At 39.3% G+C, this 13,751-nt stretch overlaps 1 protein-coding gene across 5 annotated transcripts in view; it reads right to left on the bottom strand.

The window, feature by feature from the left end:
• Positions 1 to 13,751, bottom strand: part of LOC127570492 (dnaJ homolog subfamily C member 13) — a 118,693-nt gene that overhangs the window by 67,284 nt on the left and 37,658 nt on the right. For 3 of the 5 annotated variants that reach the window (XM_052016122.1, XM_052016125.1, XM_052016126.1), the window contains exons 15-22: positions 13,211 to 13,366; positions 12,676 to 12,732; positions 9,133 to 9,254; positions 8,980 to 9,055; positions 7,108 to 7,203; positions 5,727 to 5,870; positions 4,837 to 4,854; positions 1,699 to 1,781 (exon numbers count right to left, since the gene is read on the bottom strand). In XM_052016122.1, the coding sequence (XP_051872082.1) occupies positions 1,699 to 1,781; positions 4,837 to 4,854; positions 5,727 to 5,870; positions 7,108 to 7,203; positions 8,980 to 9,055; positions 9,133 to 9,254; positions 12,676 to 12,732; positions 13,211 to 13,366 (752 nt within the window). The remainder of the gene's footprint in view (positions 1 to 1,698; positions 1,782 to 4,836; positions 4,855 to 5,726; positions 5,871 to 7,107; positions 7,204 to 8,979; positions 9,056 to 9,132; positions 9,255 to 12,675; positions 12,733 to 13,210; positions 13,367 to 13,751) is intronic. The other 2 variants (XM_052016123.1, XM_052016124.1) reach the window with 2 other exon arrangements.

Raw genomic sequence — 13,751 nt, 5'->3', positions numbered from 1 at the left:
TTCCGACCAGCATGTTACAAACCTGGGGAGCCCGATTCAATTGATAACCAGATTTCCGATTCTGATCAAGGTCATTAAATTTAAATTTTTAAAATTTTATTTACAGTGTGGTAACAGGCCCTTCCAGCCCAACGAGTCCGCACTGCCCATTTTAAACCCAAATTAACCTACCCGTACGTCTTTGGAATGTGGAGGGAAACCAGAGCACCCGGAGGAAACCCACGCAGACACAGGAGAACGTACAAACTCCTTACAGACAGTGTCAGGAATCGAAACCCGATCGCTGGCGCTGTAATGGCGTCACACTAACTGCTATGCTACCATGCCGCCCAACCTGTGATATTGTTTCTAATTCTTCACAGATGTTACATCCAATGAGAGTATTTCCTGCATTGTTTTATAATCAGGTTTCCAGCATCTGTTCAGGTCAATTGCTCAATTCCAGTTTTTATTTTTTTTCTTCCAATCTCATCTAGACAGATCAGCTGCAATAAGTAAACCTTCACCATTTCTCAGGTCCAATTGAAATGTCAACTCGCTCTCCCTACTTATTCTGCTTGATCTATTGTATGCTTCCAGCACTTAGTTTTTGTTTGAGTCAGCAAAGATGAAATAACACATGACACAAGAACCAAGTTGAACACAGAAGCTGAAAAGGAAGTTTAAAGGAAAATAGGCCAAGTAAAAAGATTGGCAGCTAAAAAAATTCAACAAGAAGTCTTTTTACAGGCTTATCAACAGTAAGCAGGTAGCAAGAGAAAAGCTGGGAATGATTAGGAATAAAGAAAAACTAAATTGGCAGTGGAATGGGCGCCAGCATACAATAGTGGAAATAGAAATATGGTTCACAAAGGAGTGGGAGTGGTGCATAGCACTAAAGTAGATAGTAGTACAGCATTAGGTGGGAATAGACAGTCTATGAGAAAGGTGGACAAATTTTAGAATACATATTTGACAACTGTGATAAATAAGATTCATTAGCAGTAGGCACAAATAACCTTGCAGGGACTTGACATTGTGGTAATACCAAACATACCTGAAAAACAAAGTTCACCATACAAATAGAGGGTTAACAGAAAAGACATACTTTCTTGGGTTTAGAGGAGTGAGAAATTCTCAATGTACAAGAATCTTAAGGTAGATGGTAGAAGCATGAAGACTTTTCCCCTTACTGGGGTGCCTAGAATGAAGGTCAGTCAAGAAGAGACAAAAAAAAGTAAAACAAAAAAGGAGACAACAGTTTGTGCCTTTGAAGCAATTAAAGCCAGGATCTTGATTGAAGTTGAGAAACACTTCCAGGAGGTTGGCAGAAATTTAGAACATACACAATGGTAGATGATGCTGGATCAATTGCTAATTTTAAGCATTGGACTGATAGATTTTTGATGATTAAAGTTTGGGGATACTCAAAGGCAGAAAAATGGAGTTTGATCACAAATTAGTCATAATTTTGAATGAAGTGAATACTGAACAGGCTTGACATTATTTTCCTACTCCATTTCTTAAACCTCCAACCAGTGGCAAAAATGGAACCATGTTTAAGTTGCAAATTCAGCAAGATATCTATGTGAACATATTGCAATACCTGCGAGATTTTCAGAGGTGGCAAAGGGGCTAGTGAAGACAGTGCTAGACATTTCATCAGTATCTACATATTGCCCTAGTACAAAAGGATGAAAATAAATATTAATGCCTTACTTATAATAGAAGAGATCCCAATTTGCTTCTATTTTAATCCTTTGTCGTCTTTTTCTTAAAATAACTGGTTTTTGGTTAGGATTCTACAAATCCAAGAAAAAGAATTCAATGAATCGAATGATACAGATATTTACACCAAACAGTTTATAACAATTTGTGGAAGCATGTTACACAAAACCCTCCGGTGTGGGTACTTAATACTTTTGTATTTAAAATATCTTGAAATGTTTTCTAAAGAGGATACATGATTAACCTATAACAAGTGCTGAATAGTTAAATATGAGACATGCAGCCTGAGAATAAAGACATGTAGCATTAGTATTGTTTTCAAAATAAAGGTGCAGACAATAAAAAGTCCACATATACTGTAAAATCAAGAGTGTTTGATTGACAAACTGCCCTTTTACATCTTCTAGCTGTAATCTGGGCAAACATGGTCAAGGTATTTACCAGCCAGAATGTACAAGGATCATGTTCTGAACAAGCTTCCTTTATTAAGGAGTAAAAATTATTTGAAAAGGAGAGACAGCATGACCAAGCATTTCTAAAAAATTTAACTGATCATGAGGTACAGAGCAAACCACACCCAACCTGAGCAGGCAACTATTATGATAGACAAGGAAATATAATTGGATGTTAGTTATTTGGATTTAAATTTTCAGCAACACAAAAGCCTGAACAATGAATGTGCCTAGAAGTAGAGGCAATGTATAGACATGATTAGGAATTTATAGGGCTATAGGTGATAGAGATCATGTTTGCCAATTAGCAGAGCGAGACAAATTATGGCTTGTAGGGATCAGTACTGTTATCAGCATTTTGACTGCATAAATCACTTTAAAGAAAGATACATTTCTAAGCTCATTGACAGTGGTGCAGTGAAAAAACAGAAGGAGGATTTTCTAAATGGCACTCCAGGAATTGCAAGATTTAAAAGTTATGAAATATGAAAATTAGAGAACTAAATCAAAATAAATGGATCTTTTTCAATATTATTGCAATAAATAGGGTGGAAGTTTCACCACAACCACAGGCTGCATTGGGCGAATTCTCTCTAGATTAGAGACAAAATAATAGCTAGGCTACTCAAAGATAAGAACATGAGAATGAGGGAATAGGTCACAAGATCTCTCAAGTCTCTATCTCCTTCACTTTCTGGACAGATATCCCCCAATTCCTTTTGCCAAAATCTAAAATATTATATTTTGCATCTACTGCTCTCTAGGATTTATAACTTGAATAAAGAAATCTCATGTTTCATGTCAGTCTTGAATGGCTGACACCCCGATCTGGACCACATGCTTTTATACTTTCAAGCTGGAGAAGACAGCCTCTCAGCATCAACTCTGTCAATTGCTCTTAAAATCTTTTACAGCTCAGTGAAATTCTCAACTTCAGTGTGTATAGTCAGTTTTACTTAAATCTCTCACAAGACAAAACCCCCATCTTAAGAATAAACCCAGTGTATTGAATCTGTACCAACTCCAAGGCAAGTAAAGGATGATCTATTAGCTTCCTATTTTTCTTAATCTTTCCATAATTTCTGCAATTTTTTTAAAATACTGATCTGCAAATCCTTTTTTCCATTCTTTAAGTCAACCTTTCCTTGCTAAAATATTACTCCCACAACTACATGTGTTAAATGCTATCAAATAGAAATCCATGCATGCTAACTGGTTCCTCATAATTCACCCTAGTTACTGTCAAAGCATCGATAAATTGGAGAGATTGGCAAGAAGCATTTCTTAATAGCAGTGGAAACCTAAAATTCTTGCCCCAAAAAGCAGTGGAGTCAAACCTAATGAAAGTTTCAAAGTGTGTTGGGAACAAGGCAGGTAGAAGCAATTTTGATACAAATCAGCTGTAATGTAATAATGGTGAAACTAGCTTGAGAGACTGAATAGCTCTTCTTCATCTTTGCTGGTTAACATTCCTCTGCTTTTTTTAAAAAATAAAAAGAGGAGCTAATGTTCTGAGTTTTATCATTAAGGTTAATCTGGAACAGTTTTGAAATACTTTACACACTCAGTATAAAACAATATTTGGTTTAAAAAACATTTATATTGGGTTATTTAAAGCAAAAAAAAATCATCCCATAAGAGAAGGCTGTAACACTGTATTCCTAAACCGATCTTGGATCTCAAATGAGGAAAGCTGGCCAATCCAAGTTATGTCAGTTACTGAAGGTTGGAAGGCAATACCAATTACATTAAGAGCAAGGGGCTGAAAGCACTTTGTGATAAATGGCACTGCTGAGGGAAGCAATTAAATAAGCCAATGTCAAATTTTCCACAGATAGAGCAACACCAGGCACAAAGGCTACAGAAGTGGAGTGCACCACAGCCAGTCTGTAGACAAGGAATGAAGTAAAATAGTTAAATAAAATCACATTTTCCCCAGAGGTGTGACACAAAGCAAGCAGAATCAGTGATAACAGAACTAAATTATGATGCATTGCATAAGGGTGGTGTATGGACGTACTAGAAACTAATGGAATCTAGATGCACCAGATATCCCTTCAAAATTTAAATAAGTGAATATTTAATTCCTACCAGTCAGGACAACAGAAAACAAGATAGCAAGAAAAAAATTACCATATGCAAACTTCACCAGATGCAAGAATCAATGGGTTAGGCTTCTCTAACTGTAGTACTTTATGCAATATTTCATTGGTTCACATTACCAATCACCCTATAACACAGGCCTATTGGATGGACCTTTGAGGAACCTGATAGGCAGTGGGTGGTTAATTGCTCAGGGTGGGGGGGTTATTAAAGTGTTAGCCTGTTTCTTATTCAGAGCAGACTCCTGAAATTAGATTGTTAAAATTTGGATGCTGCAAATAATATTTTTGTACAGCTGTCACCCTTGCTAGACCAATTCTGAGTGAGAGGGAGGACCTCAAAAGGGAACATCTTAGGTCAGTATTTTCACTGCTGTATCCTCTTCCCAACATCTTCCAAGAAACTTGAAATGATAGGTACAACTTTTTAATTACCAGGTTAAAAACCACAATTGACCATCCAGTGTACGTTTCAGAGAGACCCAGCCCAGTGTACAAAAAGCAATTGCATTAAGTGTAGACAATTCACATCAACATGCATGAGCACAAGCCAATAAAAAGCAGCTTTTACTCACCAGATTGTTCCTATCCTGCTTTTGAATCAAGAACAATGGGAGGGAAAAACAAAATTAACTTTAAAAGCAGGAGGAAACCAAATTTTGCAAACAGAAGCAGTCAGTATTTGCTAACAAATCAAATATAAAACTTGCTGATTAGCAATGCCTCCATGCAAAAATCCATCCAATATTCACCCCATACAAATCTTAAGGAAATGCCAAGTTCAAACTTCAGTCTTTACATGCTTTTACATGGAATGGATTTCATTGATGTTTTACACCACAACTAGAAAATACTAGGTTAAGTTGATCCTTTTTATTCCTCTTCTATTCTACCCACCCTCCACTTTTACAGTCAATTCACAGGAGTTCCTGTCCATAACAATATCGAAATTCCATATGCGAGTTTATCTCAAACCCGCAGCCCCACGACCTCTCCAGAATGTTCTGGCAATTACTGTACATCTGTGGTATTACTGAGCTTAGGCTGATACTAAACAGTGTCCTGGGAATCCACTTTTATCAAGTATTTAAGTGCACAGAGATTTGATGAATAAATCAATTTCAAAACTTAGTGCTGTTGGTGTCCCACTAAGTCAGTGGCAAACAACTTCTCCAAGCAGAAACTTTCTTCCAGTTATTCTCCAACACTTAAAACGTTGGAGGAAATCAGGTCAGGCAGCATCTATGGAGAGAAATGGACAGTCAACATTTCAGGTCAACCTGAAACATCAGCTGTCCATTTCCCTCCATAGATGCTGCCTGACCCACTGAGTTCCTCTAGCATTTTGTGCGTTGCTCCAGATTCCAGCAGCTACCACCTCTTGTTTCTCCATTCACCAACACTTGTTCACGTCCTTAGCTGGAGTCATTTCCCCACAGTATTATCACAAGGAAACTCCTCTCACCTCTTTTTGAACAATGCCCATTCTGTCCCTCCAGTGCAATAAAAGTAAATCAACTTTCTCTTTGGCAAATTTTTCAACCTCCTTAGCAGCCCTTCCAGCTCGGCGTTGCCATTCTGGTACCTTACCAAATTTTCCATATTGATCCTGATGGATTAAGAAAATAAGAAATTTAAGTACAAGCAGATAATGCTTTCAAGTAGTCTGTATGTTTCAAATTTTATTCGGGGCTAAAATATCTAGAATAGAAGCTTCAAGTGACAGGAAATTACAGTTTATACTGGACAAAGAGTGGAGAGCCTCAGAGTAAAGACTTACTCAGAGTGTGCTGGTCGCTGGCTTGTTCTATTTTCAGCAGTTTTTGATCTGAACACTATTTTTAGAGGAAAGAAATTGAAAGCAATTCCCAGCGGCCAACTACAGGCACTTTGGAAGCTGCTCCCTCGTGTCCCAAGTCATTGCTTCCAATCTAATTATGTAAAAAAAAAGGTTGTTCACATTCTTTGGGAACACCATGTTTATACTAGATTAAAACGTGGGATGGTGGAATTACTAGCAAGGCTGGAGTTTATTACCCATATGGGCTACCAAGACATCGGTATGGGTCATCTTTCACCATTTGTCAGCAGTTGGATTATTACAACCAGGCAGCTTTCCAGGGTATTACAATAGTTAAGAGTTCATCAGTTAACTCTGGTACAAGGCTGGATTCACATTTTTTCCTAGGGAAGGCCAGCATTCCTTATTCATTCATGGAATACAGACATCTCTGGCAAGGCCAGCACCAACTCCCACCTCCGATGCTCCTCAAACTGAAATAGTTAAAGAAATCATTCAGAGAACAGTTAAGAACCTAAAAGTTCTGGAATCAGAGACCAGAATGCCAGGAGAGAATAGAAGGCATTAGTGAAGCAAATGGGTTTTTAAACAAAAATCCTGCAGCTTCATGTTCACATTAATGCCAACTTTTCATTCCAAGTTTATTTCATAAATTTGAGTTCCATGGTGAGATTTGAACTTGTCTTATTAATAGCCCACTTATTTAAACTCAATGGTATAAAATGACTAGTTTTTCGTTCCCCCCCCCCCCCCCCAAAGGAGACTTGTGAACCCATTTTTCAAACAACCTGAACTCCATGGTCACCTCTACTGATCAAATTTTCCAAAAATAATTTAAATTCCCAAATTGGTAGAATTTATTATACTGTTCTCTGAACTGGTGTTGAATTACTCATCCAGAAATCACCACACCATGGCCTTTTTTTCTGAGCAACCACCTCAGCTATTCCATTCTCACATGGCTTTCTCTACTAGTTCAAGGAGTTTTCTATAAGAGTATTTCATTTTTGGTGACATTTCATAAACACAGACATTCATGACTTACTGCTGCAATTTTTAAGTTGTCCCTGATATGCATCCTGTCAACCTCTTTCTCTGGTACTTGCTCTGTGCTATCAAGGAACGCCAATAACCCTGTTGGCTAAAAAAACAAGAATTACTTACTTTTAAGCGCAAAATTCCCCAAATAGAAGTAGAACTAGGCATGAACAGCATTGAAGCACCAAAAAGTACGAAATACCAAACCACATTTTCATGTTATAGTCACAAATGATTCTGGGAGGAAAATGACACAATTTAAGTTTTTACAAAATCAAAGCTTAAGTACTTTTTAATTGATTCTGTACAGAATTGCCAGCTAACTACACAGTGCATGCATCAGTGCACTCTGGACTTCCACCCCTGTACACTGCAACACAAAAGTACAGAATGCACTGGAGGTCACACTTGATCTCTCACTCCGCATCTGGAGTCAGGCAACACCAATTTGTTTGCTATCTGGATGGAGAAGTGGAAGTTGTTTTTTCTCCCCAAATATTAAAACAAGGCTTTTCATTTTGCTTAATTAGAAACATTTAGAAACTGAAAAGACCTTCTGACAGCATCCATTTTGTTGTCCCTCATGGACCAATTTGCCTCAGTACCACCAGTGCAGAAAGGCCAGGTCACTGGAAGCCACACAGCCATAGAAGGTCAATATGGCCACCTGCATTCCTTAGGACAAATGCAAGATCAAGCAAATTCCAGCCTATTGTATTCAATTCCATACTCTTGCTTTTATTGCATTTGATAGGTCCATCAAGTTATAATTACTTGTGACAACAGCCTCTGGTTATGGCATGCATTTCAAATGCTTCCACTATTCAGCTGTAAAGAGACTTGCCTCCACCTCATGATTCTGAATATCTTATTTCATAGACTCTGGTACTCAAACTTTTGAGTTTGTAACCATATTCATTTTACTACCTTCTACTCTATCCCATCTGCTTGGAACCAGTTAAAATACAAATTCATTCTGAATGTATGGCCACCTTGAACAAAGCTGCCATATGGTGCCCAGCCCAGTTATGAAACATGCTTGAACTGCTCCAACACTTGATCTGGGAGCCATGCGATTTGGGCACAGTTATGATAAAGGAACTGCAATGCACATCCTTTGTTCTATTCAGGAATTCATTGATAGGATTTCATCCCTTCACTTCCCATCTTGTTTTCATTCAGTATGACCTGAACATCCAGTCAATTCTCCATTCCCCAATTAATCTACAATATTAGCCTCCTGCACTAATCCAGCAAAGCTCAACAACACCTCAACAGCACATCATAGGTACCTCAAGAGCTTTAGATGATCAGCAACGAGAGTGATTTTGTATCCCCATTTCTCTTCTGTAGCCATCCTTTGCTTACTTATCCCATTACCTTTGTCATTTGCCTTGAGCCATCTAATCTGCAATTTTCACTTTTTTGCCTCCCTCCCCATTTTCCCTACATCTTGCAACTTGCTTCCCCCACCAATTTCTCGATCTAGCCAAATGTTACTAAAATCTGAACTTTGCTTCTCTGCACAGATGTGGTCTATCTTGCTCAGAAATTTTCAGCATTTATTTTTATTTCTGAAGTAAAAAGATTTCAGATTATGATGTTAAACTACAGTTTTAAAGAATCTCAAAAGGATGATGATCTGGTAGTAAACATTACTACTGTGATCAAGTTTCTTGAATAGAAACTTGACATAAGACAAAAAAAAGCATCTTGTGAGATTGGAGACAAGAACTGAATTTGTCGGAGAGGCACAGCATTTTGGGAAAGTATACAATTTTAGCAATAATCTTGTTCTCTGAATCAGTCTGCAGGAGATATTCTGAACATTTAGCACCAGTTTACAAGGCTACATAACAGGACTTTGAAAATTACTTACCAATATCCGTTTTAACAAATTCAATGCTGTTGGATTTTCTGCTGTCCAAAGACCAACCAGATGTCTACTTAACTGCCTGAAACAGCATAATTCTGTCATTAGTTAAGAACCTAGAGGGTTAATAAGCAATGCTCTGCCACAAGATAAACTTACCTATTAGTCAGCATGCGCTGATCTGCACTAACTGTAAACATTGATGTATGCAAGTGACAAGGTAGAGCACCTTCACTTAAGGCAAGTTCTTGCATCTTTGTAGCTATTTCCTTGTCACCCTCCTTGTTTGGAACAAAAGAAATTAGAGTTTTCATTTTACAAAAAGCATTTGAATGTTCATATAAAATTTAACACCAAGGCACTTAGAAGACATTAAGACAGGATTGAGAATAATTTCAAAGATGTGCTTTTAGAGTGGTAAAGATGCTTAGGGAGGAAGTTGCGAAGCTTCAGGTTTCAACAGCTGAAGTCATAGCCATCAATGATGCAGGGAAGAAAATCAGATAAGAGGCTACAGTGGGAGAATACCAAGATTTGGGAGGGTTCAGATTGAGGAAGGAGTCTGAAGACAAGGGTTAACATTTAAAATTTTTGGTATCACATGGCTTCAAAGCTTGATCGCACAAGGGTGATAGGTGAAGGGTACTTGGTATAGGTTACTATACGAACAAAGTTTCAGATACAACTAGGGCTGCAATGGCATAGCAAGTTCTGTCAAGTCTGACATAATTGAGCTTTCATAAGGAGCTGGAAAATAGGCAGGCCTGATTACAAGCAGCTGCAAGGTTGAAGCTCAATCCAGGCACCATGTTTCAAGGTTACACACACCAGGTTCAGCCTGAAACAGTGTCCAGGGAGTGGCTATATTTAATTAGAACCTTGTATTCTATGTTAACTCTAAAATGAATATTATAGCACAGTACAGGTCCTTGAGCCCACAATGTTGTGCCAACATTTTATTTTGCTCTAAGATCTATCTAACACTTTCCTCTCACATAGCCCTCCATTTTTCTATCATTCATGTGGCTAAGAGTCTCTTAAATGTCCCTAATATATCTGCCTTCACCAACACTGCTGGAAGGGCGTTCCAAGTACCCACCTGTGTAAAACAAAAAAATTTGCCTCTGACATCCCTCCCATACCTTCTTCCAATCACCTTAAAATTATACCCCCTCGTGTGAGCCATTTTCGCCCTGGGAAAATGTGACTGTCCACTATCTATGCCTCTTATCTTGTACACCTCTATCAAGTCACCTCTCATCCTCCTCACGCCAAAGAGAAAAGCCCTAGCTTACTCATAAGACATGCTCTCCAATCCAGGTAGCATCCTGGTAAATCTCCTTTGCACCCTCTCTAAAGCTTCCACATCCTTCCCATAATGAGGTGACTAGAACTGAAGACAATACTCCAAGTGTGGTCCTACCAGAGTTTTATAGAGCTGCAACATTACCTGGCAGCCCTTGAACTCAATATCCAACTAATGAAGGCCAACACACCATACGCCTTCTTAACAACCTATCAACCTGTGTGGCAACCTTGAGGGATCTTTGGAAGTGGATGCCAAGATAACCCTGTTCCTCCACATTAAGAGTCCTACCACTAACCTTGTATTCTGCCTTCAAATTTGATCTTCTAAAGTACATCACTTCACACTTTTCCAGGTTGAACTCCATCTGCCACTTCTCAGCCCAGCTCTGCATCCTATCAATGTCCTGCTGTAACCTACAGCAACCTTCTGCACTATCCACAACACCATCAACATTTGTATCATCAGCAAACATACTAACCCACCCTTCCACATACTCATCCAAGTCATTTATATATAAAAAAAAGTCACAAAGAGCAGGGGTCCCAGAACAGATCCCAGCAGAACACCACCAGTCACTGATCTCCAGGCAGAATATGCTCCATCTACAACCACCCTGTCTTCTATGGGTGAGCCAATTCTGAATCCACACAGCCAAGTTTCCCTGGAACTCCCGCCTCCTGACTTTCTGAATGAGCCTTCCATGAGGAACCTTATCAAACACCTTACTAAAATCCATGTACACCACATCCACTGCTCTACCTTCAATGTGCCTTGTCACATCCTCAAAGAATTCAAATCAGGCTCATGAGGCACAACTTGCCCCTCACAAAGCCATGTTGACTGTCCCTAATCAGCCTATGCTTCTTTAAATACCCATAAATCCTCTAAGAATCTTCTAGTAATTTGCCCACCACTGAAGTAAGACTCACTGGCCTGTAATTCCCAGGGTTGTTCTTACTCCCTTTCTTGAACAAAGGAAATGTTCCCTCCCTCCAATCATCTGGCACTATTCCTGTAGCCAGTGAGGATGCAAAGATCATTGCCAAAGGCACAGCAATCTCTTCCCATAATAACCTTGGATATATCCTGTCTGGCCCTGGTTACTTATCTATCCTAATGTTTTTCAAAAGTTCCAGCACATCCTCTTTCCTCATGTTGACATGCTCTAGCGTATCAGCCTGTCATATGCCATCCTCAAACTTCAAGGTCTCTTTGGTGAATACTGAAGTATTCATTAAGGACCTCCCCTACCTCTTCCTATTCCAGGCACACATTTCCTCTTTATCCCTAATCGGTCCTACCCTCACTCTAGTCATCCTCCTATTCTTCACGTGTAGAATGCTTTGGAGTTTTCCTTAATCCTACTTGCCAAGACCTTCTCATGCCCCCTTCTAGCTCCAAGTCCATTCTTAAGCTCCCTCCTGGCTGCCTTGAAACTCTCCAGGGCCCTGTCTGATCCTTGCTTTCTAAACCTTAGGTAAGCTTTCTTCCCCTTGACAACTATGGTTCCTTCACTCTACCATCCTTACCCTGTCTCAGTAGGACAAATGCATTCAGAATACCATGCAAGTATTTCCTAAACAACCTTCACATTTCCGTTGTGCACTTCCCCAAGAACATCTGTTCCCAATTTACGCTCCCAAGTTCCTGCCTAATAGCATCATAATCCCCCCTCCCCCAATTACATACTTTACTATATCGTCTACTCCTATCCCTCTCCAAGGCTATAGTAAAGGTCAAGGAGTTATGGTCACTGTCTCCAAAATGCTCTCCCACCGAGAGATTTGAAAACAGGTTCATTGCCTAGTATCAGGTCCAGTATGGCCTCTCCTCTAGTCGGCCTGTCCACATACCGTGTCAGGAATCCTTCCTGGACACACCTAACAAACTCTGTCCCATCTATCCCCTTTACACTCAGGAGTGCCAATCAATATTAGGGAAGTTGAAATCACCCATGACAACAACCCTGTTATTTTTGCACTTCTCCAAAATCTGCCCCTCTGCTGTCATTGGGGGGATCTGTAGAAAACTCCCAATAGAGTGATCGCTCCCTTCCCGTTTCTGACTTCCACCCACACTGACTCAGTGGATGATCCCTCCAGGACATCCTCCCTTTCTACAGCTGTGATACTGTCCCTGATCAGCAAAGCCACTCTCCCACCTCTTTTACCTCCATCCCTGTCCCTTTTGAAACATCTAAACCCCAGAACATCCAGCAGCCATTCCTGCTCGTGACAGCCAAGTCTCTGTAATGGCCGCTATGTTGTAGTTCCATGTGCTTACTCATGCTCTTAAGTTCATCACCCTTGTTCCAACAGTGAATCAAAAAGTTAGTGGGAGGTGACAAAAAAAAGGATAGAAGCTATAGAGCTCAGTTCATAACTAACACTCACCTCAATAATAGCTTTCATCACTAAACCAGCACCTTTTACAATCGCCATTGAAGGGTGCTAAGAATGAAGAGAAATTGATTTTTTAAAAAAAAATTGGTTACAAAATCATTGAACACATTGAAACACTTGGAACCTGCAAACTTGATTACAGATACACAAATTAAAATGAATTAGCAAGAATTCTACTTCAAGAATCAAAGTTAACTTGCTCCAAATTATCTATACTTCAGTAAAGCTACCAGTACTTAAGTTGCAACACCTCAACCATAGTTGTGTCCCAGTTATAATGGCATCTGTGAGCTAGCTCAAACAAATAAGACAAAAATATTTTAAATGCCATACACACATGGAACTGATCTGAGACTACTTCAAACACCTTTTACAGCTAGATGTACAGATCAACAAAGAATAGCAAGGATATCCCTTATATCCTTGGAGTTGCAAAAAGATCAAGTCCTGTGGACTCCAATATTTTCCAGAACAAGCCTGCAAGATTTAAATTTACAACAAAATGTTTACAAAGGGAATGACATACCTGGAAAAGTTTGAATAAGGTTCTTCCAATTTCTGCCACCATTTCTAACAACATATCAAACTGCTGTCCTTCAGTTGTCTCACTGTATGGAGCACAGAGTGCAAAGGTAAGAAAATCAAGAAGGGAACTAATCACCAGTGCACCTGTCCCATGGTCCTGCAGAGGAGAAAAATGGAAGTATTTTGTGAAAACAGCACTAGCCTGGTAGAAATCAAAATAATAAATGCTGGAAATACTCAGCAAGGCGGTCAGCATTCCGTGAAGAGAAACAGTTAATAATGAGCTGGCATCATTGGTCAAAGATGCAATGTGTCTTATTACAAGCCCTTTAGCACAGTAGCCAACCAGTTTATTCTGTAGTTACCATCATCTTTCAGTACCAGTGCTCAGTTTGATTTTTCAGATTCTACTTCTTCCGTGTCAGATTCTCTGTAGGAAAGACGGGTAGTTGGAATAGGGGCATGATAGAGCAAGGAAAGAACAGTAACCTGGCAAAAAGGTTTATAGGTTATAATACAATATCTCCATGTCACAGTAATAG

Source organism: Pristis pectinata, chromosome 5 (assembly GCF_009764475.1).
Source record: "Pristis pectinata isolate sPriPec2 chromosome 5, sPriPec2.1.pri, whole genome shotgun sequence".
Lineage (NCBI taxonomy): Eukaryota > Metazoa > Chordata > Chondrichthyes > Rhinopristiformes > Pristidae > Pristis > Pristis pectinata.
This window is presented reverse-complemented; position numbering and strand designations above follow the sequence as displayed.